The sequence below is a fragment of the Chlorocebus sabaeus genome, chromosome X (assembly GCF_047675955.1).
Source record: "Chlorocebus sabaeus isolate Y175 chromosome X, mChlSab1.0.hap1, whole genome shotgun sequence".
Classification (NCBI taxonomy): Eukaryota; Metazoa; Chordata; class Mammalia; order Primates; family Cercopithecidae; genus Chlorocebus; species Chlorocebus sabaeus.
Genome location: NC_132933.1, coordinates 146,776,609 through 146,803,068, shown reverse-complemented (window position 1 = coordinate 146,803,068; position 26,460 = coordinate 146,776,609). Strand labels below are relative to the sequence as shown.

The 26,460-nt window shown below is 39.9% G+C and overlaps 1 protein-coding gene across 5 annotated transcripts in view; it reads right to left on the bottom strand.

The window, feature by feature from the left end:
• Positions 1-26,460, bottom strand: part of NLGN4X (neuroligin 4 X-linked) — a 336,841-nt gene that overhangs the window by 247,417 nt on the left and 62,964 nt on the right. For all 5 annotated transcript variants that reach the window (XM_073013891.1, XM_037986303.2, XM_073013892.1 and 2 more), the window contains exon 2: positions 12,335-13,111. In XM_073013891.1, the coding sequence (XP_072869992.1) occupies positions 12,335-12,806 (472 nt within the window). In that variant the 5' untranslated portion in view covers positions 12,807-13,111. The remainder of the gene's footprint in view (positions 1-12,334; positions 13,112-26,460) is intronic.

Here is a 26,460-nt window from a genome sequence, read left to right as displayed (position 1 = left end):
TCAATAGTGTCATTGGCCTGACTGGAGGCTAAAGGCCGTATGTGACAGGCAGATGGGACGTTAGGTGAATGTTACATGTTCCCTTGTTGAGTGAATGACTGATTATGTCATAAAAGACAGAGAAGAGAGTAGAATGTAGCTAAAGACATTCATTTTAAGGAAGAAGAAAAGGAGTGTTCAAGAACCTACAATTTTCATATCTTGTTGAAACCCACCAGAAGAGCTCCTTTGCCTGAGATAAATCAGTACCTGCTGCATTCTTTATTTCTGATGGCAACGGGCACTTGCCCTGAGGTAAACTTGAGGACTGTGCAGACAACATGCACAGTAGGCCAAGATGATGTCTGGCTTGAAGGAGACTTCGGGATGTTTGGGGTTTCAGAGGGGAAGAGGATATAGTTTAGGTGTTTTATAACTTGGCATTTCACAGTGACGTATTTGATCTTAACTGAATTGTGGATATTTCATCTATGGGCTTTCCTTCAACAGCATTCACACACAGACGCAAACACACACACACACACACACACACACACACACACACACCCCCCAGAGACCACACCAATGCCTACCTTCACCATCAAAAGTCATCATCGGATACGTAAAACCTAACAATGAAATGTTTCTCTTTTATTTCTTTTTTAGATACAGGGTCTCACTGTGTCACACAGGCTGGAGTGCACTGCTGTGATCTCGACTCACCATAGCCTACATCTCCCAAGCACGAGCGATCCTCCTGCCTCATCCCCTCAAGTAGCTGGGACTATAGGCCAGTGCCACCATGCCCAGCTAATTTTTTTTTTCCTGGTAGGAACAGGGTTTTGTCATGTTGCCTAGGGTGGTCTTAACTCCTGGACTCAAGCAATTCACCCACCTAGACCTCCCAAAGTGCTAGGATTACAAGAGCAAGCCACCACTTTCTAATTTGTGGAAATCTAGACCTGCTTCTCTGAACCTCAATATAGAATATTAGATTGAAATAATAAGGTGGAGACTACACTGTCTCATCTTTGCTTTATTTTACCAGTAGCTATTGCATGAAGAGATCACTCTTTTGGAATTTTTCCCTCCAGTTCCCTTGCCTTTAAGTTGACTGTGTGATTTAGGTAGATCTGGTTTATTTACTGAGAGCAGATGTTTTTGATCTCACAAACTCCCTGTGGCTCTCAAATCTGGAGCTCATAACTTCTCGATTTCTCTTTGCAGTTTGGCTGTGACTGCACCAAGGAAAGGGGTGCTTAAACATAAAGACAGAATGTTAAACTAACTCATTATGAAAACAGCCTGGTTTAGAAGAAGCAACAAATAGCCTAACAAGATCAGATCTACTCTCAACAAGGGCTTCCAGTACCCCACTCAGGCAAAGAATCTTCTAATGAAAGATAAAGTCATGGGATTAATATTCAATTAACATGACATCGAAGTCCTAATATGCACTAATATTATCATTTTATAATTATTTCTTATATAGTTGTTTACTCCCAAATCACAATAATTCTTTAAAAAAATTCATAGGATGTATAATCATATTACTCTTATTTTTAATAGTTGAGGACAATAAATATTTAAAAGGTTAAATGGCTTGGCTAGGCCAGGAGCGATGGCTCACACCTGTAATCCCAGCACTTTGGGAGGCCAAGGCAGGAGGATCACCTGAAGTCAGGAGTTCAAGACCAGCCTGGCCAACATGATGAAACCCCATCTCTACTAAAAATACAAAAAATTAGCTAGGTGTGGTGGTGGGCACCTATAGTCCCAGGTACTCGGGAGGCTGAGGCAGGAGAACCATTTGAACCTGAGTGGTAGAGGCTGCAGTGAGCAGAGATTACGCCACTGTACTCCATCCTGAGTGACAGAGTGAGACTGTCTCAAAAATAAAAAATAAAATTAAAAAGAACAATAAATAATAAAAATAAATAGCTTCACTAAAATAGTATGGAAAATAAATAACAGTGTTCAAACTAGCAATATTAATTGACAACAAATAAGACTACAACATCTTAGGAAGGAAGACTCCACAAATAAATAATGAGCTAATTGTTTTAAATGGCCAAATATTCCAGTGGACTAGTTGTACCTAAAGTTTCTATCTCTGACAATTGCCAAAAAAAAACTCTTATGATATGCACTACGTGAAAATTTGATTTTTACTAAATTCTAGGTAATCTGTATTTGTTCAAATTATGACAATAATCTAAATTGCAAATGGAATTGAATTAAAATTCATGTATTGGAAGATTATGTACATAAGGGAAAATGTTATTTGTTAGGAAAAGATAGTTCTTAATTATTCAAGCAAGCATAATTCATCCTACTAAATAGCATTATTCCAAACATATGTAATTTCTAAACCCTCAGTAAGATTATTATTCAGTATTCAAATAGCTGAAAGCTTTGGTGGGGAGAGACATGCTATCGGAAATCCACTCCAGTTTAACTGTGCTTACAAAAAATACTAAACACTTTTCAATTAGTCCGTGTCAAGGAGATCTTTAATAATCTTTCATAATTATCTTTACTTATAAGCTATGTCTACACAATGTCAAACATCCAACTGACACATGAAAACCGGAGTAATTTAATTATTTTCACCTAGTTGCATGTTGACGTTGATTGGTTAAAACATCTGTCTCATTGTGTTAACAAAGTTTTCGTTTTTCACCTATATTTTGTGACTATATGCATACAATTGGACTTTGTGTGTCTAGACAACAAGAGAAAGGAAATTAATTTCTCTTTAATCTCACACACAAAGAATGGTGTTACTGCCTTTTGATGGTTTAAGGGACTTTTCCAAAAAAGTTAATTCTAATCCTTTCCTGGCGATTAATTTCTCTAATTCACATATGCTCAAAATCTATTCGACAACACAGGCTCAAAAGGACTAAAGTTAGGAATGAAGCAGAATGATAATAGTCAGCTCTTTTTAAAAATGTTATACCTATACCTAGATGTACCATATGACCCAGCCATCCCATTACTGGGTATATACCCAAAGGATTATAAATTATGCTGCTATAAAGACACATGCACACGTATGTTTATTGCAGCACTATTCACAATAGCAAAGACTTGAAATCAACCCAAATGTCCATCAGTGACAGATTGGATTAAGAAAATGTGGCACATATACACCATGGAATACTATGCAGCCATAAAAAAGGATAAGTTTGTGTCCTTTGTAGGGACATGGATGCAGCTGGAAACCATCATTCTTAGCAAACTATCACAAGAACAGGAAACCAAACACCGCAGGTTCTCACTCATAGGCGGGAACTGAACAATGAGATCACTTGGACTTGGGAAGGGGAACATCACACACCGGGGCCTATCATGGGGAGGGGGGAGGGGGGGAGGGATTGCATTGGGAGTTATACCTGATGTAAATGACGAGTTGATGGGTGCAGCACACCAACATGGCACAAGTATACATATGTAGCAAACCTGCACGTTGTGCACATGTACCCTACAACTTAAAGTTTAATAATAATAAATAAATTTAAAAAAAAAAAAAATGTTATACCTCCCAAAATTCCCTTTTGTTAAATCCATACTAGAAACTGCCAGAAATGATGAGCTATTGGTCTTACTTCTTAAACTTACCCCTCCACTACTACAACAGTTATGTCACAGACAATCAACATTTATGATGCCTAGATTCATATACATACCAGACCCACTATGCACGTGCAGTTTCACTGAAATTTTCGGGTTCCCTTTTCTTTTATTAATGATGCTGCACTAACATCAGATTACAGGGTGCTTGTATGTGCTGGCTACTAAGCACTTTACATGGATTAAAACCTTAAATCTCTCAGCCGCCTCTATTTTAGATATAAGGACACTGTGGCCCAAGCAAGCTAGGTCACTTGCCCATAATGACTGATCTGCTAAGGGGCTAAACTGTCATTCCAACTCCGGCAAACAAGTTTTGGCTGGAGGAGTAAACAAGGTGTACCTTGAAAAGGTCAGAGAATCACTTTGCCCAGAAGAGACCACATCTTAAGGTGTAGCTGGAAGGAGTGGGGAACCCAAAGGATTTTGTCAGCAGTGTTTGTAAGTAGGAAATAAGACATGTAAAGGTGCAGCCGCCATCTTGAGTGAAACTCTATGGAGACAGATGAGGAAAGAACAATTTGGGTATTTTGTTATATGCCATTCAAAGCCATCTACTCTGGAAATGTTATAGCTGCCTGAAAAAATTTTAAATGACCCTTTGATACCTTTCCGTGTCAAAACAGTATTATCTTTTGAATATGCCATTTAGGACAATTTGCCATGAGGCTGTATTAACATGATGCAAAATGTCAAATCTGCAAAATGCCACTGGACATAGTGGCTCCCACCTGTAATCCCAGAACTCTGGAGTTTGAGATGAAAGGCTCACTTGAGGCTAGGGTTCTGGACCAGTCTGGGCAACACAGGAAGGCTCAACTCTTTAAAAATTTAAAAATTAGCCAGTCATGGTGGCAGAAAATTGAGATGTAAATCTAATAGGGGATTTTTTTCATTGTTTATTTTTTTAAAACTCTGCCACCATTCGGGCCCCTGTAGTCCCAGCTACTTGGGAGGCTGAGGCAGGAGAATGGCGTGAACCCGGGAGGCGGAGCTTGCAGTGAGCTGATATGGCACCACTGCACTCCAGCCTGGGCGACAGAGTAAGACTCAGTCTCAAAAAAAAAAAAAAAAAATCTGCCACCATTTCCTAATTTGCAGACACCTGGACATGCTTCTTCTCTGAACCTCAATATTAGTCTCAGCCTATATAGTCCCAGACACTCAGGAGGCTGAGGTTGGGGGATCACTTGCGCCCAGGAGTTTGAGGCTGCAAACTATGAGCTATGACTGTGCCACTGCACTACAGCCTGGGCCATAGTGCAAGACCCCAGTCAGAGACAGGGTACCTATCTCTCAAATTTTTAAAAAATAAAGTTTTAAAAATCTGAAAAAATGTCTGCCCTAAAATAAGAATTGATATGATCTCCTTGGCATGCTTGAGCATGGTAGAAAGCTGTAAGTGCCCACGGGTGTTTTCAACTAGAAATTCTTGGAAGTATAATCCCAGAATGGACAGGGGTCCAGAAGGCCCGAAACCAAACAACTTCAGCGACTCTGAACTTTCGTTTTCAGAGAAATACTTCACTATGAATTTCAAATAATATTACAGGGTGATAAAACTCTTCCTTAGTTTTCTATTACCACTAGGACAAATCTCCACAAACTTAGTAAGCTTGGAACAGCATACATTTATTCTTTTACAGTTCTAAGGTCAGAGTTTCTTTCAAGGTGTCAGCAGGGCTGTCGGGCTCCTTTCTGGAAGCTCTAAGGAAGAATCTGTTTCCCCATCTCTTCCGGCTTCTAGAGGCTGCTGCCTGTATTCCTTTCTCCTGGCTCTTTCATATTCAAAGCCAGCAATGTCCGGGTATCTCTTTCTCACATTGCTTTACACCAACTCTGATCTCCTCTTGAGTGTTCTGCATCCACAATGGAGGGTCTCTGTTAATGTATATGAGAATCCAGGATAGATTCTCCCTATTGGAAGGTCTGCTGATTAGCAAACATAATTCAATCGGCAACCTTAATTCCCCTTTGCCATGTGAAGTCATTATTTAAGGCAGAGTACTGAAGAAGTCAGGTGCCATGCCTAGTAACCTATTCCCAGGTTCCAGGAATGAGCGAGTTGATTGTGGGGCGAGGCGGTACTTGCACGTATCTCAGGGACCATGACTTTTCTGCCTACAAGTACCTATCTCTCAAAATTAGGAATGCTTGTGTCTCTTGCAATCTCAGCCTCTAAGGCATGTCTGGCATATAATCGATGCTCAAAAATATTTTGGACAGTGAAGTAGTGCTTGCTCATTCCAGACACCTTGTGGTGAGAACTATCCTTCGTCCCCTGCCAACTGGTATACCCAAGTATAGCCCAGTTTTATCTCTTCTTACTCCTGAGTCAAGTGGGCCAATCAAAACCCTGCCCTGGGATTTTCAGTATGGAATTACGAACTTTGTCCCTCACTAGTGGTACTGAGAAAAACAAAATGCAACTAACAAAAACTGCAGAGAACCTTCTTACTGCCATTTAAAGCAAGCCTATTTCTAGAAATAAGCAAAGAACCAGACATGAAGATTGGTGATGTCCTTGGATTCACTGCTTCCAGGTGCCTCTAAAGTCTAGCTGCATCCCTGCCATTCTCCCAATCTGATTTCTCAACTTTTACAGTAAGTTTGGATACCCCATAGCCCTTCTAATAAATTTCCATTTTTTCCCTCAAAACCAGATTAAGGCTAGGTTGCCTTCTACCATTTGAACACAAACATCTCTTGACTAATGTAGAATGCCAGAAAAGTTTGTAAGACCCTCAGAAAAGATGGGAGCTATTGAAGGATGAAAACCAAGCTATAAATTATATCTTGAATTAGATCCAGTGCTATCTATAAGAGAAGTGAATGCATTTGTTTTTTAAAAGCACTAGCAAAGTCGGTTGACTTTCCAGCTTCTTTCCCTGTTGTTCTCCTGCCACCCTTTCAACTTAGGTAGCTTGTCTACCCTAGAAAGTGTTAGGGTCAGCAGCTGTGGATAACATTAAAAAGTTTATGGGCCCAGTGCAATGGCTTATGCTGGTAATCCCAGCATTTTGGGAGGCCGAGGTGGGAGGATCACTTGAGCCCAAGACCAGCTGGAGCAACACAGTGACACCCCATCTCTACAGAAACTAAAAAGGTTAGCCAGGTATGGCAGAGTGCACCAGCTACTCAGGAAGCTGAAATGGAAGTATTCCTTGAGCCCAGGAGGTTGAGGCTGCAGTGAGCTATGACTGCACCACTGTACTTCAGCCTGGATGACAGAGCGAGACCCTATTTCTAAAAGGAAAAAAAAAAAGAACTTTTATGATATGGCACTGCCAGAAACATGGTAAACCAGAGATTCTGTTACCATGCCACACTTAATGCCCAAGTAGTAACAACAGCAACAACTGACACCAAGCTGCTTAACACAGATGTGTGTGTTCAAATGTTCCATTCATCAGATGCTTTAGTAGATGAATCCCTTCCATCGCCCATATATTCTTCATGGCACAGCTCAACCACTTACAGCTTCCATCAAGTTTTTCTCAAAAAATAGCTTGTCCCTGAGCTGTCACAGAGCTTTCTTTGTTCCCTAACGAGGATGCTCTGGCTTATTATTTACCTGCAGGTTTATTAACTGTGCAAACTCCTACAGGTCATTGTCCATGTCGTGTCTGTCTATATTTCATCACAAAACTCCAGGCTTTCACCAAATAGGTCCTCAATCAGCAAGCTTACTTAAGTCATAGTATTCAAAGTGTCAGGTGTCATCTTGGGGGAAAAAGATGATAGCGACACCTTGCATTCAATCATCTGTTGTTTTTTAATATCTTACTTTTTCAATTGTATTGCTAGCAAAAAAAAAAAAAAAAAAACCAGAATTTCGCTTTTCTAGAAATCATAATGGCATTTGCTATTATGCTACAATGAAAATACAATGATAATGCCTGGTGTTTTGTTTTGTTTTGTTTTGAGAGGGATTCTCACTCTGTCGCCCAGGCTGGAGTGCAGTGGTGCGATCTCGGCTCACTGCATCCTCCTTCCACCTCTCCAATTCAAGTGATTCTCCTGCCTCAGCCTCCTGAGTAGCGGGGATTACAGGCATGTACCACCACACTCAGCTAATTTTGTGTATTTTTAGTAAAGATGGGGTTTCACCATATTCGCCAGGCTGGTCAGAAACTCCTGACCTCAAGTGATCCACCCACCTCGGCCTTCTAAAGATTAGAGGTATGAGCCACCGCGCCTGGGCAATAATGACTTTCATTTATATTTTTCTTTATATTTCCCAGTGTTTTTAGTCCCATGATGGAGAATGGAAGGGCTTCTCGCCCCGAAATCTTTCAAGAATAAGACCTGGCTGGGCGCGGTGGCTCACGCCTGTAATCCCAGCTCTTTGGGAGGCCGAGGCGGGCGGATCACGAGGTCAGGAGATCGAGACCATCCTGGCTAACATGGTGAAACCCCGTCTCTACTAAAAATACAAAAAATTATCCGGGCGTGGTGGCGGGCGCCTATAGTCCCAGCTACTCGGAGGCTGAGGCAGGAGAATGGCATGAACCCGGGAGGCGGAGCTTGCACTGAGCCGAGATCACGCCACTGCACTCCAGCCTGGGTGACAGAGCGAGACTCCGTCTCAAAAAAAAAAAAGAATAAGACCTTAAGATGTATGTCCAAGGATTCAGAGAGAAAGTACAGGTTTAGGTCACTCAGGAAGTGCTTCCTTGGCTCTGTCCATTCCCCAAGGCAACCTGGACTCACTTGTGGCTCTTTCTTCTCCAGGCCTCATATTTAATACGACAGTTTGTCTGAGCAACTCCTTCAAAATGTGTCTTTTATTTTTCCCTTACTTTTTAGCCTCACTTCTAAATAATACCATGGGTTCTCATTAAAAACCTGAAATGTTTCCATAGCTCATCTTTCTGTGTTCCGTCTCCTTTGTGACCAAGAGGAATCACGAATCGTAGTGCCATCCCCTCATGTATGAATTGATATGGACTTAGTATGTGAGACTGGAACTTCTCAGCTGGACTTTCACAATGTGTGTTTAATCAAGCTACCAAGCCATATTCTGCATTGCTTCCTCAAAGTAGTCACTCAGTCACTCTCTCTCTCTGCTCGCTCTCTCTCTCTCTCTCTCTGTCACACACACACACACACACACACACACACACACACACCATGCAGATTCGGTCATTCGGTCTCCAACTGCTCCTTGTCAACAATGGCCCATGTGTCCTACTAGAGCTTCCAACTGGCTTGACTGATTTTGACCTTATTTTAGCACCTATCAAAAGATTAAATATGCAATTCAAGTTAATTAGCCTGTCGTCTAACAACAAAGAGAAAGTAATAACCTATGAACATTTAAATAAAGAAATTTGTAGGATAGGAAATAGTTATAAAGACCCAAGCCTAAGTTTAGTAGATCATGATGCCAGTTTAAACGAAAAGACTCACCTTCAGCAAGACCTGATTTATTTATTATAAAAAGTATTGCTTTCTAAAGAAAAACATATATGTTTCATAAACTATTGTACAATGAAGAAATTTCCAACACTTTTCCTCATGCAAGTTATTTCTTAAATGCAAGGGTAAGTATGTACCTAAAATAAAGTCTATTTTTTTATTTTTAATACACCTACACATTTTATGAAAGTGGAAACGTAGAAATTTGAGCCATTCTGATCAAGGCAGAAAGACAAAGCTAAACCAAAAAAAAGTAGATTTGTTGTTGTTGTTGTTGTTGTTGTTTAGATTTGTCTTTCCGGCTTGATCAGACTGGTCAGAGTGAAACTTTAAATTCCAAATAACAATATTGCTGTCTATCCTGCTAAATAAAAGCATTGATCTGAATTAAGATACTGCCTAAGGGAAGGCCTTTGGAGAGAATCAGCATGATGTCAACATTTCAATATGCTGTTGTGGATGCGGAGTTCATTCATTTAGTGAATAACCAATAATTAAATATCTAAAGCTCTGCATTGGTACTTTTTTTTTTTTTTTTGAGACGGAGTCTTGCTATGTTGCCAGGCTGGAGTGCAATGGTGCCATCTTGGCTGACTGCAACCTCTGCCTCCTGGGTTCAAGCGATTCTCCTGCCTCAGCCTCCCGAGTAGCTGGGATTACAGACACGCACTACCATGCCCAGCTAATTTTTGTATTTTTAGTAGAGATGGGGTTTCGCCATGTTAGCCAGGATGGTCTCGATCTCCTGACCTCATGATCTGCCCGCCTCGGCCTCCCAAAAGTGCTGGGATTACAGGCGTGAGCCACCATGCCCCGCCTGCACTGCTTCTTGGTTGATAGAGTTAAGAAAACAAGCAAGGCCGGGCGCGGTGGCTCAAGCCTGTAATCCCAGCACTTTGGGAGGCCGAGATGGGCGGATCACGAGGTCAGGAGATCAAGACCATCCTGGCTAACACAGTGAAACCCCGTCTCTACTAAAAAATACAAAAACCTAGCCGGGCGAGGTGGCGGGCGCCTGTAGTTCCAGCTACTCGGGAGGCTGAGGCAGGAGAATGGCGTGAACCCGGGAGGCGGAGCTTGCAGTGAGCTGAGATCCGGCCACTGTACTCCAGCCTGGGCGGCAGAGCGAGACTCGGTCTCAAAAAAAAAAAAAGAAAACAAGCAAGCAACCAAAAACAAAAACTCCTAACCCAAAGGCTGTGATTTGTGGACTGTATAAACATGCAGGGCTGTAGCTCTGAACTCTCACCAGCAAAATCCTAAGGTTTACACATAGTCGGGAGATCGCTTCTACTTTTTCAGTCACTATTAGATTTCTGATTCCCTTGTCAAGATCATATGTGCATAATGCTTCAAAAAGCCTAAAGAACGAAACAAGTGGAACTGGGTTTATTATCAGGTTTGGATTACTTTTTCACTGAATAGCATTTTTCACATATTTACATTCCTCGAATTTTAATTCAATACTGAATCACAATGAAATGGCCACACTGTTTGTGGTCTCCAGCCACACAATTGTACATACGGGGCTCTGCAGTCAGGGAGGCTATTGATTGTTTCTCATGGGTGGCCTCAATCTGTCCAACTCCTATATGAGGTGGCCTTCTATTTGAAGTGCATTCATTGTTGCCAAGGCTAGCTCTATAAAATCACCAGACTCTAGCACATCCAAGGTATTATGAAAGCAATTTTAACCCTTCGTCCTGTTTTCGGGGTTTTCTCCCCATTTTTGTCTTCCTTTCTTTTTGGTTTTTGTTTGAATAGTTCGTTATGAAAAAGATATCAACCCAGGTGGCTACTCAAATGAGAACCCTAATTGCTTTTGAGAGCTCTTATTCATCTCACACACACACAAAGAGGGACTGTTAGGCATGGAGACAGCTCAGAGCACCCCATGGAAGTACAGCGTCCAAATGTCAGTTTAACTCCTTGAATCACATTCAGACCTGGACTTTATGAGATAATTGTGAGGTCTGTCACCATAACGACAAGGGCAATATGCCAGAAACCACTAATATAATGAAGCAGAGTCCTTTAATTTCTTTCTCTGGGCTGTTCTTTGTAATCTCAACGACAATTTGTAATTTCAGTGACACACAACCCTTGTCTGGTTTTTCATGACACTCTAACTTAGACTATCTGGCATTTATATGGAGAAAGAGAAATCTGATAGATGCAATACAATTTTGGAGATCATTAGATTAACGTCGTTGTTTACTTAGTATTTTCAGCCAAATCTTACTAAAAAATGTTTTCCAGGGATTGAAGTTAAAAAAAAAAAAAAAGGAAGAAGAAGAAATTTCTCCATAAAAGAAATTTATCACACTCTCCACGAAGAACTTTATACAAAGGACACACTCTAGTTTCTACATTAGATACATCTGTCATTCCCACAAATTAACTTCCTTTCTTCCTTTCTTTCCAGGTATATTTTATTCTCTGTTGTTTTTCTCTTCATATGGCATATGGAAATGCTAACTGGGAAATGTGATAGTACTGTGGCATACTTTAGTCTGGTTATTCTTCCTAGAAAATCTGAATTTGAAATCTATAGACATAAAACTATTCATGTTTTACTAACATTAGGTTAACATATTAAATATTATTGTGTCTACAGACTTTCATTGTTGTTTTACTAAAAAAAGGACATTTTTAAAAATACAAACGTGTTCATCTCTAATGTAGCTAGAATCATCTGACTACATTTTGCCATTTGATTGCAGCGAATATTGGAAGAAAAGAACATCCAAATTTACGTTAAGGAAACGGATTCTAAACAATGAAATCCAACCATTGTATGAACTATCCCCTGCTTGTATATTAACCATTATCAAGTTTTTCTTTGAAAACTCAAAAAAGTTGCTAATATCTTAAGTCATTAAGGCAGAAAGAACCATTTTCTCTATCTTTCAGTTTGCAAACTGGAACATAATAGTGTACTTAATTCTATTATTTTTCTATAGACTCATTCCTTTACAGATGATTCAGGTATAACATGCAACATTATATGCTCATATTTATTTTCATCTGCAAATAAGCATTATAAAAAGTTAAGAAGGCGATATATGAAAATAATTAAAGTCATTTTTTATAGTTTTCTCTAGCCAGTAGATGGCCCAATATATACAAGTGGAACACGTGATAAGTTGTTGCAAGAACTGCATTTGTAATACAAAAAATAAATTAAAAAAAACGGGTTATAGAAAAGATCATGCATGAGACACTATAAAACCCTCCTGGCCAATGTCTCTACACACTGCCCAAGAGGCATTGTTTTCTGTTCCAATGAGGTACTCACCATCTTCCGTGGGCACGTAGATGTTTAAGTAAAGGCAGTCTTCATTTTGATCTTGAACATAGGTCATCAAAGTATCCAAATTGGCAGTAAACCAGATGGGCAGCATGTCATGCAATAAGGATCTCTCATCCAGGTGCTGGGGGCACACAGCAGCAAACTGAGTAGTATTTCGGATGCCAGTCCAGGAGGATGGGGGTTCTGGGGGCTGAAACCGCCTCTCTCCAGTGGGGGGTGAGGCATAGGGGACCCCTAAGTACTGTTCCACTGGACCCAAGATCTCACTGGGTAACGGTGTTTTTAGGCCCCGGATTTTGCCATAATTTGTGTTGACAACTGGATACTGTGCTTGGCTGTCAATGAGGGTGAATTTGATGGCAAGAGCAGTTATCCACAGGAGGACATTGGAGTTTAACATGACGCAGACTGGGGTGAACAACAGAGGAAGCCATAACAGTCCCTGGGGCCGCGACATGGTTCAAATCTGCATCCACATCCGCAGCTGTCCCAGTGATGTGGCTCCAAGGAGACAAAGCCCAGAGGCAAGCCTGCAGAGAGATAGGGCTTTCCAGGGAGCAGAAGACCTGGGAGAGACTCTCAGACTGATCACAGACAGAGCCTGAGGTTAAGAACAAGCACAGCGGTTTTCTTGGCAGCCCATTGCGAGGGGGCAGCCCTCCCTTAATCCTGAAACTGGATTCCAGCAACTGCAATGCTCCAAGGAAGCTGTGACCATCTAACACCTCCAGGGACAATTTCTCATGAAAACTCCAAGGCAGCCTAAAAGAGGAAGAAAGCAGACAAGAATAATGAAGCCATACAATGACCACCTAGAACACTGGCTGGCTCTTCCATGAAATCCACAACATCTCTCTATGAAATTTCTATTCATTTGTATAAGAATGTGTGGAGTGCCATCTCCACATAGTAGGCAAGAGCAAGAATATCACCTGTCTTTATTTGTTTTTTTTTTTCAGAGATGGTGTCTTGCTATATTGCCCAAGCTACAATGCAGTAGTGCTATCCTAGTTCACTGCAGCCTCCAACTCCTGGGCTCAACCCATCCTCCTGCCTCACCCTCCCGAGTAGCTGGGACTACACGTAGGCACCACTATGTCCAGCTAATTCATTGGATTTTTTTGTAGACGTCGGGTCTCCCTATGTTGTCCAGGCTGGCCTCAAGGGATCCTCCCCCTCAACCTTTCAAAGTGTTGGGATTACGGACATGAGTCACCATGCCTAGCAGCCACCACTTGTCTTAATTCCTGCTGTACATCCTATCACCATGAATAATGCCTGACATTTACAAAACATTAAACAAATCTGTGTTGAATGAACAAACAGATGTTCAAGAGTTAGACAGGTTATGCAGATTATGGTAACGACACCTCCCAGTTTTGCTATTGTTTACCAGACTGGTTATCAATACATGGGTACTTCCAAAACACTGTTTCTCCAATGTTTAAGGAAACTGTCACATTTTCCTAAGGAGACATGCATGGAGCTCTGAAAGTTTTCCAGCAGGAGGAAAATGGAAGTATGCATCCAAGTCAATCTGGCATCATGATGTGGATATTTATCAGGTCACAAAAGGAACATCATCAAATGAAAAGAGTGTAGACTTTGGACACAAATTCTCCTTGGTCTGGTCAAGTGCATATATATTTAGGCTACATACTTCACTGCTCTGAATCTCAGCTTCCTTGTAAAAAAACTATACAAGATGCTGCATTTCAAATACATGCTCTAGTGCTAGTCTCCTGAAGACTTCATTCATAATTAAAAGTGTTGATACGATTATCCTGACTTTCCAGTAATCCATTGCATACATTAGAGGGTATCCTCTTCACTCTTTAGCCCATTTAAAAAGCTGAGGCTACATTTGAGTTACTTTCCCAGTGAGCCTGGAGTCAACTTTTAAAGGGTAACCACCTCAGTTTGTCTCTACATGGATAATATGACTATCCCTAGAGAAATCGCTGCTCCTGTGACAATAAAAGAATGCTGTGCAGCAATAGACAGTATGTTAAATGACCCCCTAATAACGGAAAACATTTCACTAGGTGTCACAAGGAGGGTGCCTTTAGAGAGTTCTTCATCTCAAATTCCGCAAATGTGTTTCTAAGGATTTTGTGGGTTATTCAGAGCATTTGCATCAGAAAATAATTATCTGTTTCATTTAAGTAATCAGTTGAACAGAATACATCACATGGCTTTTTTTTTTTTTAAATAAAACATATTGGAGCTGGATCTGTCACAGAACAATAATACCAACAGGGGGAAATTCCATAGTACATGCCATCCTGGGAAAAGGTCACCAGAGATGGATGAATATGCACTGAAAATCTGGATTGTAACTTTGAAAGTGACAAATAGCATCTCACCACATGGCTGATTTAGGTGTTTGCTTCTATCTTTGAATTCTACTGTAGACATTTGGAAGTCTGCCATACAGCAATCCCATTTCTGAATAATTAAGAGACAGACAAGAAAAACAAAGAAGTGATGTTGTATTTGGTTGATTCTTTCCTGAAAGATTTTTAACTAGAGGTAGCTGTTACTTTCAGAGCCTTCCCCAAGAGAACAGGTGAAATCATCAACTTTTTGTTTTAACTTTTATTTTGGCTTCAGGGGTAGCTGTGCAAGTTTGCCATACAGGTAAACTTTTGTCACAGGGGTCAGTTGTACTGATTATTTCATCACCCAGGTACTAGGCCTAGTACCCAATAAATATTTTTCCTAATCCTCTACCTCCTCCCACTGCCCACCCTCCAATATGCTGCTTTTTCTATTGTTTCCTTCTTTGTGTTCATGAGTTCTCATCTTTAGCTCCCACTTGTAAGTGGGAATATGCAGTATGTGGTTTACTTTTCCTGCATTAGTTTGCTAAGGATAATAGTCTCCGCTTCCATCCATGTTCCTGCAAAGGACATAATTTCGTTCTTTTTTATCACTACATAGTATTCTATGGTATATATGAACCATATTTTCTTTTTTTTTTTTTTTTTTTTTTTTTTTTTGAGACGGAGTCTCGCTCTGTCGCCCAGGCTGGAGTGCAGTGGCGCAATCTCGGCTCACTGCAAGCTCCGCCTTCCGGGCTCACGCCATTCTCCTGCCTCAGCCTCCCAAGTAGCTGGGACTACAGGCGCCCGCCACTGCGCCCGGCTAATTTTTTTCTATTTTTTAGTAGAGACGGGGTTTCACCATGGTCTCGATCTCCTGACCTTGTGATCCTATTTTCTTTATCCAGTCTACCACTGATGGGCCTTTAGGTTGATTCCATGTCTTTGCTATTGTGAGCAGTGAGGCCATCAACTTGTAATTCAGATGAACCTGAGTCCTGGGATGCTACCTCTGTGAACTGAGGGAAGCAAGTCAACCTCTGCAGACTGCAAAAAGGTAAAATGGTGTGTTCCACCTGGTTCATGGAGCTGTGCAGAGCAGGAAGGGAGCCTACAGGCAAAAGTTGAAGAGCACAGAAGATGCCCAGTCAACATATACAACATGCTGCAATGTTCAACACAGACCTGCCCAAAAGATTCCTGGGTACAGAGACACAAGGTGCTACTCACTCACTGTTAGTGCTGAGTAGGCTGACAGCAGGTCATTCAAATTCTTTAGGACTCACTTTACCAGTCTACTATTTGCGATTTTACATGCTATCACACTTAGTCCCACGTAGCTGTAAAGTATTTGGTTTTACATACTATCTCATTTAATCTCAAGTATTTAAAAGCTACTTGGGACAAAATGAGATAGTATGTATCCTCAAGGTATTGCATAGTCCCTGAAACACAGAGCTCAATAAATGTAGAATTCAGTGGGTAGACTTCTTCCAAGGTATATAAAGTTAGTTCCACGAGGAATTCCAGCCCACGTCTTAAAAGTCTCAAACTCAATGTGAATGAGACTATGAGCCACATATTGGTTATGACTGATCCAGCTGTATGATCAAATCCCTCCTGTGTCTAAATCTGCATCCCACAAGGTCCTGATGGGCAGTGAGCGATTATGAAGCAGCAGCAACCTAAGAAGACGGGCCCAAGGGCATCTGTCCACTTACTAGTTCTAGATCGGGCATTCACAATATTCACAGGTTGAGAGCTATCTTTTTTTACTCCCTCGTTTTTTGAAATTTGGCTAATTTGCACAAAATTACTATAATCTAAAGCCCAAGTATTTTGCAGTATCCCTGACCTCTACTCACTAGACGAAAGTGGCACCTCCTACCCAGTTTTAACTATGGAAAATGTCTCTAGATAGTGCTAGATAGCCCGGGGGCCAAAACCACCCTCAAGTGAGAATTACTGGTTTAAGCCATCAAGTATAAAATTATAGTGGCTGTGTAAATGATTAAGTATCAGTAGGTAAATTTAGCGAATATAACTAGTGCTGTCATGTACGTTGTCTGTGTGTGTAAATATAGTTACATTCAAAAAATTGGCAACTTGTAAATTTCTAGCATTACAAGCAATGTTCATGTTGAAGATATCAATATTTCTTACTGATATCAATCAAATGTACATTATCATCATTAAAGAATCACTGTAAATTTAACCAACCTATATCCTTGTGGGCAAAGTAATAAAAGATCTCCCATGTGAGTTTCAAAAACTGAAAAGGATTTCACAAAGAATGAAATGTGGTTATTGATAGTTATTCATAAATAGGTAGATTTTTAATATTCCTAAGATAAAAAGGATATACTACAAAATGAATTCTAAAATTTTTAATGGATAAAAAATGTTAATAAAAAGGTGAAAACTAACTTCATTAAATATATACATATACTTTGGGAGTGAAGAAGGGCTATATAGCATTTATTCTCTGCAAAGACAGCATAAAATAATATCTCAGAATGGCATTTTGACTGATTTATAACTTGATTGGGTATTTTAAATGATTCTCTGCAGGGCAGTTATTCTGACTCAGGTTGCAATTAAGGCAAGGCTCGCACTATTAGGCCTATCAGAATTTAAAGTGTTCAGAATAAAAATTGTAATACATTTCTCCCCTAAGTATGCATTCCTTAAATTGAGATTGGTTTAATTTTAAGATACATATTTAATTAAGGTGAGCCCTGATAACAGGTATTTTGGTATTTTGACCTTAAAATGAATAAAATCACATCTCCTGAGTGTTTATGGCCTTGTCTTTCAAAGGCTTGGAATATATTAGAAAACAGGAAGCTTTGTAGATGCATTTAAAAAAATAGGATAACTGACAAAGAGCACCCTTCCCTGTGTTTTACTTCCAGCCACGCTGAACATCTGGGCCCACTGAGATGTCTGCTGCCAGGAGGTTTCTGAGAACAAGAAGCACTTGAGACATCCGTTTCCATCTCACATTCATTATGGAGCATCCAGAAAACAAAAGCAACAGAAGCTGATCCTTGCCCAAATTACTGGGCTTGTACAATAATCCTTCTATACTGCTCACTAAGAAAGTCTAGAAGAGTTTTTCCCAAAACTCTGCACAAGCTACATACATCTCTGGCTTCCCTTTTCTTTTGTGTCTAGTGAAGACAACATTTTAGGGTACCTGAGTGGGATGTGGCTTATCTTTTGTTCTGAAGCCCAAAGCTCTAAGCTGATACCAACAAGAACGACCGCTCTCCACACATGGCCATGCATTCATGCACACACACATCCTCCATCCCTGCTCAACATCCATCCAACACCAGCAATCTGCCAGTTTGTCTATTTTTGTACATGTAGATATTTTAATATTCTGGTCTTTATTTCCTCTCCTACACAAAGGAGATTACAATCTAATTTGGTTTTTGTCAAATCTTAAGAGTTCTTTGCACAGTCACCTATGCAGTTTCTATTAAATCTAAAAATCAAATCCCATTTAAAAATCCACCATTTTTCACCAAAGAAATGCAAATCAAAACCACAATGAGATACCATCTCACACTAGTCAGAATGGCTATCCATAAAACATCAAAAAACAACAGATGCTATTGCGGCTGCAGAGAAAAGAGAAGGCTATATACACTGTTGGTAAGAACATCAATTAGTTCAGCCATTGTGTAAAGCAGTATGGAGATTTCTCAAGGAACTTAAAAGAGGAACTACCATTCGACCTAGCAATCCCATTACTGGGTATACACACAAAGGAAAATAAATTGTTCTACCAAAAAGACACATGGACATGTATGCTCATCACAGCACTATTCACAATAGCAAAGACATGGAATCAATCTAAGAGTCCATCAACGGTGAATTGAATAAAGAAAATGTGATGCATATATACCAAGGATTACTATGCAGCCATAAAAACAAATGAAATCATGTCCTTTGCAGCAACATGAATGCAGCTGGAAGCCATTATTTTGAGCGAATTAGTGCAGAAACAGAAAATCAAGTACCACATGTTCTTACCTAGAAGTGGGAGCTAAACATTGGGTACTCATGGACATAAAGCAATAACAGAAACTCGGGACTACTACAGTGGGGAGAGGGAGGAGGAAAAGGTAGAAAAACTACCTGTTGGGTGCTGCACTCCATACCTGTGTGACAGAATCAACTGTACCTCAAACCTCAGCACCATCCAATACAGTCAGGTAAAAAACCCTGCACATATATCCCATGAATCAAAAAAAAAAAAGTTGAAATTTAAAAAAATTGTCAAATAAATACTGAATATGTTCAAGGTAAAAATAAATAAATAAAATGTTACTGGTATACACACACACACAAAATTTACCATTGTGAACCATTATCTTTACTATATATTAAGCAATGGGAGAGTAAAAATGCGGCCAGGCATGGTGGCACATGCCTGTATTGTCAGGCAATCAGGAGGCTGAGCCAGGAGCATCATTTGAACTCAGGAGTTTGAGTTTAGCCTGGGCAAACTAGCAAGACCCCGTCTCTTAAAAAAAAAAAAAAAAAAAAAAAAGATGCCAAATGTACTATCTTCAGGACAGTCTTTCACCATATGGCAGCTCAAAGTGTCAACTCCACCACCTCCCTCACCATTTCTGTTCTTCCACTGAAGTTCAATGAGTCAGGAACACGTATGAGCCATAACTGTAGAAACCAGAATTTTCAGCAGGGGGCTTAGCAGAACCCAAACTAAACCCAAGGGTAAAGAGTTAATGGCTTATATGTCGCCCAGTCAAGACCAATTGGATAGGAGGATATTCCATAGATAGGAAAGACAAAGATAGCATTAGGAATAGAGCATACATCTTTCTAGAGCAAACTATGTAGACAGAAAGATCCTATACTGACCAAAGAAATAAGACAACACCAAAACTTAGAAGTTGGCTTAGTCCATTCAGGCTGCTGTAACAAAATACCATAGCCTGGGGGGATTATAAACCACAGATATTCATTGCTCACAGTTCTGGAGGCTGGAAATACAAGATCAAGGCATGGTAGATTCAGTGTATGGTGAGGGCCCGCTTCCTAGAGGGCTGTATTTTCCTTATAACTTTGGAAAAGGGGGAAGGGCAAGGAATTTCCCTGTGGTATCTTTTAAAATGTCATTAATGCCATTCTGGGGCATCCACCCTCATGATCTCATCAGCTATAAAGGCCCTACCTCTTAGCACCATCACTTTGGGGTTACAATGTCAACATGTGGATTCTGGAAAGACATAAGTCTTCAGATCATAGAAGTATCCCGTAAAGATCACTATGCTAGCTAAGGGTACATAATGGGGTAAAGAAGGAGTTCCTGCCCACTAGAAGCTTACATTCTCATGAAGGTATCTATCCCTACCTGTGCTGCTTGTTTTCTTCTTATTCATCTTCTGCATATCTAAAGCTAGCACAAGGACTGGCAAATAATAAAAGCTCATTAATGCTTGATTTTCTGTGTCAAATTAAATGTTTTCCAAACACAATTTCTAAATTTAAATCAAATAATCTGCAGATCTCTCTAGGCTTTGTGTTCATCTCTCTCACCGAACTCAAAGTCATATATCCTGAAGGTCATGGAGGTATACACCTGTAGTGCCAGCTGACAACATGGTGTGTGCCACCATGCCTGTAGCGCCACCACTATCTTCTCTTCAAGAATATAGTCAGAAAGACATCATATGGTGCTCCTAAAACTCTCATTCTCTGATCCCCAAACTGTTTCCATGCTTCTGTTTCATATTTGGATAACTAGATCATTACTTTTCTAGTAATTCAGACTACACTCAAAGCCATCTTGATTGGTTCCTCCACCATAAATCCACATCCAGGAAGGAGTCCTCAAATCTACAGATAATCTCAACGTAGGACAAGAGGCTCAATGTCATTCATTATTGGTGAAATGCAGATGAAATCACAATAGGATCAATAAAAATACAAACAAACAATGAGGCCAAGTACTGAGCAACGATGGGGAGCAACTAGAACTCCCGTGCATCAGGAAATATGCACAGAAATGTCCACTGCAGCCCCATATTTTTTTCTTCAACTTTTAAGTTCCAGGGTACATGTGCAGGATGTGCAGGTTTGTGACACAGGTAAACATGTGCCATGGTGTTTGCTGCACAAATCAACCCATCACCTAGGTATTAAGCCCAGCATCCATTAGCTGTTCTTCCTGATGCTCTCCCCACCAGGCATCCCCAGACAGTTCTGAGTGTGTGTTGTTTCCCTCCCCCATGTGCACACATGTGTTCTCATCATCCAGCTCCCACTTACAAGTGAGAACGTGCAGTGTTTGAGTATCTGTTCCTGTGTTAGTGTGCTGAGGATAAATAAGCCCCAATTATAATTGCAAAAAATATTGCCACAATCCAGATATCCATAAATAGGATAATGAATAAATAAATGTTGGCATATTAAAACAGAAGGCTTCACAAAACAGTCAAAAATCAATAAAATACAGATATATGGAGGAAAATAGGAAAATCTCAAACATAAAAGGCAAGTCACAGAAGACTACAAAAAGTGTGATTTTATTTACATAATAGTAAAACTAAACAATATATTGCTCAGAGCTATGTTTGCCCTGAAATATATAGCAAGGGCATTATGAAAACCGAATCTTGGGGAAGTAGATTTCACTGAGAGGTAGGAGAGAAGGAAGCAACTCACATTGGTATATAAAAACAGTGGGAATGTTCTTTTTCCTTGTCTGTCAGTAGGTACAATACCACGTATCTGATTATTTTTCACTCTTTAAAATGAATATCCGTATACACGTTTTGATACACTTTTTATGACTATGATTATTTTACAATGAAAATTTAATCAAAAGATTCTCATCTGTATAAGTTTTACCCAATGACTTTATTTTCCCATGTGCTATCAAACTATCTTGGATTTAAAAATTGAAGAGAAAATATACACTATTTTCTCCATGATTATGCAACAAGTCCAAGGCAACAGACCATCCACCCACATATTACACAGAAAAGCCCTGGGATCCTGCCAGCCATGGCAAGCACAGTCATGGCACCTGAGCCTGCTATAGCCCTGGTCACTGATTAGCCAAGTGCTCTCTGGCCCATCGTTTAGTGCCCTCACCACCAACTCCCTCCACTGCAAAATGAGGGCTTGTGCCAGTGACCTCTTAAGTTGCTTTCACCACTACGACGCTCTAACATATCAGACTATTATCTCCAAAGCAAACTCAGTATAGGAGCCCAGCGGGAACAGAAAGTCCTTCACTGAAGTAGCAAGGCATAACTGAAGCTAGACAATCCGTACTGCAGAAAATGGCAAGGTTTAGTGTGCCAGAAACAGTGAGAGTCAATGTAGCCTTCCAGCCTATCCTTTACAAATATTTCTTCCAGTTGCAGTCAGGGAGCTAGAGAGTAGAATGATGGCTACCAGCGGCTGGGAAGCGTAATGGGAGGAAGAGAGAAGTGGGGATGGTTAATGGACACAAAAATATAGACAGAATGAATAAGATCTAGTATTTGATAGCACAACAGGGTGTCTGCTGTGAACATTAATTTACTGCATATTTTTAAAGAACTAAAAGTATAATTGGAAAGTCTGTAACACAAAGAAATAATAAATGCTTCAGGTGATGTATACTCCATTTATTCAAATGTGATTATTACACATATGTTTATATCAAAATATCTCATGTACCCACAAATACATACACCTACTAAGTACATGTAAAAATAAAATATGTTTTCCAACACCAGATAACCTTTATTAGCAGGATATAAAAATGCCAGCATATTTTTCTTTACTTGAATTGTACATGAGGATTTGAAATGAGTATTTACTGACTTTTTCCCAGAATTCACTGTACTAATTGTACTGTACAAATAATCTTCATTCCCCTCATATATAAGTGGAGCTATTTCATGAGTTTGTACTTGAACTCATTATACATAAAATTATATCTATAAAATAATTTTTTTGAGATAGAATCTCACTCTGTCACCTAGGCTGTAGTGCAGTGGTGAGATCTCGGCTCACTACAACTTCCGCCTCCCGGGTTCAAGCGATTCTCTTGCCTCAGCCTCCTGAGTAGCCAGGACTACAAGCATGCGCCACCATGTCCAGATAATTTTTTGTATTTTTAGTAGAGACAGAGTTTTACCATATTGGCCAGGCTGGTCTTGAACTCCTGACCTCATTATCCGCCCATCTTGGCCTCCCAGAGTGCTGGGATTACAGGCGTGAGCCACCACACTTGGCCTAAAATAAATTTTAATATATTATATGTATAGATATCTTCAAACTAACCTGCCATATATAGAGAGGGAGAATAATATAAAATATATTATTCTATATATAAAAAACATATAAATATATTACAAAATATATTATAAAAATAAAATATAAATAAAATATATTACTATATAATATAGAATATAAAATATATTATTCTATATATAGACTATAAAATATAAAATATATAAAATACATTATTCTATACATATAGAATAATATAAAACATTCATAGGAGCTTAATAGCTCAATATTTTGCTTGGTTATTTGGAGAAATATTTTATATATATAAAACATAGAAACTTAATATTTCAGTTATTTAGTTTGGAGAAATAATATAGGTATAATAGATACATGAAATATTTAGGAGCTTAATTGCTTTAATATTTTGGTTGGTTATTTGCAGAAATATAAAACATAGATAGGAGCTTAATATTTCAGTTGGTTAGTCTGGAGAAATATTTCATATATAAGTACGTGTAAAGAGAGAGAGGGAGAAAGATGGAGAGATTGACAAATAATTAGTTTGGATATATACATTTTTGGAGGTTAGAGAGATTTATATAGCTACAATACATTACAACTTACTTTATTCATGTAATTTCATGCGTGTGTGTATACACATATATATTCAAATGAACCAAGTAAAATATCAAACTATTAAACTGATTAGGTTCAGGAATTTTTCCTACTCCATTCCCTGAAAATCCCACGTTCCATGCTTTTATGCTACAGATAATCAATACTACCTGTAGAGTATGATGCTGATCATCTGTTTTCAGAGAGATGGTCCTATAACAGGAGCAAAGTGAAGAACAACAGGCTCAAATGCACTATAACAGACACAAAAGCACCTACTCACGTGTGCATTATGTATCTGGGAGGTAGTGTGGGGCAGAGGTTTTGTGTAGTTTTGACTATGATTCAAATCCTGGCTCTCACTTCAACTCCATCAGCAACCAGAGAGGGCTGTTCACCATTGTGATGGTTAATGCTGAGTGTCAACTTGATTGGATTGAAGGATGCAAAGTATTGATCCTGGGTGTGTCTCTGAGGGTGTTGCCAAAGGAGATTAACATTTGAGTCAATGGGCTGGGGAAGGCAGACCCACCCTTAATCTGGGTGGGCACCTCTAATCAGCTGCCAGCGAATATAAAGTAGACAGAAAAATGTGAAAAGACTAGACTGGCTTAGTCTCCAAGTCTACATCTTTCTCCCATGCTGGATGCTTCCTGCCCTCGAACATCAGACTCCAAGTTCTTCAGCTTTGGTACTCGGACTGGCTTCCTTGCTCCTCAGCTTGCAGATGGCCTGTTGTGGGACCTTGTGATCATGTGAATAAATACTACTTAATAAACTCCCCTTTATATACCTATAGGTACTGTTAGTTCTGTCCCTCTAGAGAACCCTAATACAACCATCAATGCCTCCATCTCTTATGTGTAAAATGGGCAGAGTAGCAGATGTAACTCAAGGATATTGAGTTACATCTCATGCTATGCACATGCTATGGTTTGTGTTTGAGAAAGTACAAGAGTATGTGAATATACACACCTATATTCACATACCTTACATAAAGATACCTTACATAAAGATACCTTACATAAAGATATGCATATGTATTTGATATGGTTTGGCTGTGTTCCCACACAAATCTCATCTTGAATTGTAGCTCCTATAATTCCCATGTGTAGGGAGAGGGACCCTGTGGGAGATAACTGAAACATGGGGGCAGTTTCCCCCTCTACTGTTCTTGTGATAGTAAGTCTCATGAGATTTGATGGGTTTTTTTGGGTTTTTTTTTGTTTGTTTTTTGTTTTTTGAGACGGAGTCTCGCTCTGTCACCCAGGCTGGAGTGCAGTGGTGCGATCTCGGCTCACTGCAACCTCCGCCTCCCGGGTTCACGCCATTCTCCTGCCTCAGCCTCCGGAGTGGCTGGGACTACAGGCACCCGCCACCATGCCCAGCTAATTTTTTCTACTTTTTAGTAGAGACGGGGTTTCACCGAGTTAGCCAGGATGGTCTCGATCTCCTGACCTTGTGATCCGCCCGCCTCGGCCTCCCAAAGTGCTGGGATTACAGGCGTCAGCCACTGTGCCCAGCAGATTTGATGGTTTTATAATGAGGAGTTCTCCTGAACAAGCTCTCTATTTTTGCCTTCCGCCACGTAAGACGTGCCTTTGTTCTTACCTTGCCTTTTGCCATAATTGTGAAGCCTCCCCACACATGGAACTGTGAGTCCATTAAACCTCTTTTTCTTTATAAATTACCCAGTCTCCGGTATGTCTTTATCAGCAGTGTGAAAAAAGACTAATACAGTAGGCATATGTAAATACATATAAATTTAGAACAATAAGTATTCCCCAAATAAATCCTAGCTAATTACAATTATTCACTGAGGTACCACTGAATGCTTCCACGGTGAAACCCATTTTGATAAAATGTAAAGATACACCAATCAAGTTCCCATCCTCAAGCAGTAAACACTCCAGCTAATGAGATGAAGCTTGCCTTTCAATTGCTACAATTAAGCCAGTCTGTGCTCCATTGCTTTTCAACTGCTACCATGAAGCCAGGCTGTGGTCCATTGCCTCCCACCTGCTCCTTCTGTAGGATGGTGGACTTCTGCAGAATGGACTTTGGAATGGAGTGCCTAGAAGACACTTCTACAATTTTAGACATGTAGAGAGAGCTAGGCCAGAGGACTTCTGTAAAGACAACATAGAAGAGGTAAGCATCGACATTCAAGAATTAAGACCACCAAGATTTACAAAGAGTGAGGAAGATGATACCAGACTAAACATTCACATTATGTCACCATTACTTCCTCAATGCTTACATTCATTGCTAGACTATGATGAGTATCTAAGGGCAAAGCCCAGAGATGACTAATACTTGAACTTGGAAGACAGAAGGTCTTCAGCAAATGCTATTAAATTAAAAGGAAGAAAAGAGACACAAAGAAACCAGACGGAACCAGGACACAGAAGGCAGAAAATTGGCAAGGTAAGGTTTCAGGGCGTTCTCCTTAGCTCATCTCCTGTGGGTACCACATCCACAGGAGATGAGCTACTTCCACCACCTGCTCCACTCATGTTTCCACCATAAAATTCTCATAGGCTTCATGATGTAGTCCCTATGGTTTTTGCCTGCAGGAATTTCATGATGAACAGAAACTTATCACTCATTGACATAGCAGTAAAGTGTTAGAATATTACTTTCAGCCAATGTCAAATAAGCCTATTTCTGAAAAGGTATCAGAACTAGTTCTGGGAATATATTTGCCTGCAATTTAGCAAACAAAATAGAGAATTCTAGATACCCAGTCACTTTTAACCCCATTTCCTGTAAAAGGCTTTCTCGTTGCTGTATCTGGTGGGCAGAGATAATACTGATCACGTAAAGGTAATATTTAACCCAGAGTGGAAGCTGAGTGAGTTCTTCTACAAAGGAAAACTGTCAGTTTGAGTAAGAAAAAAATAC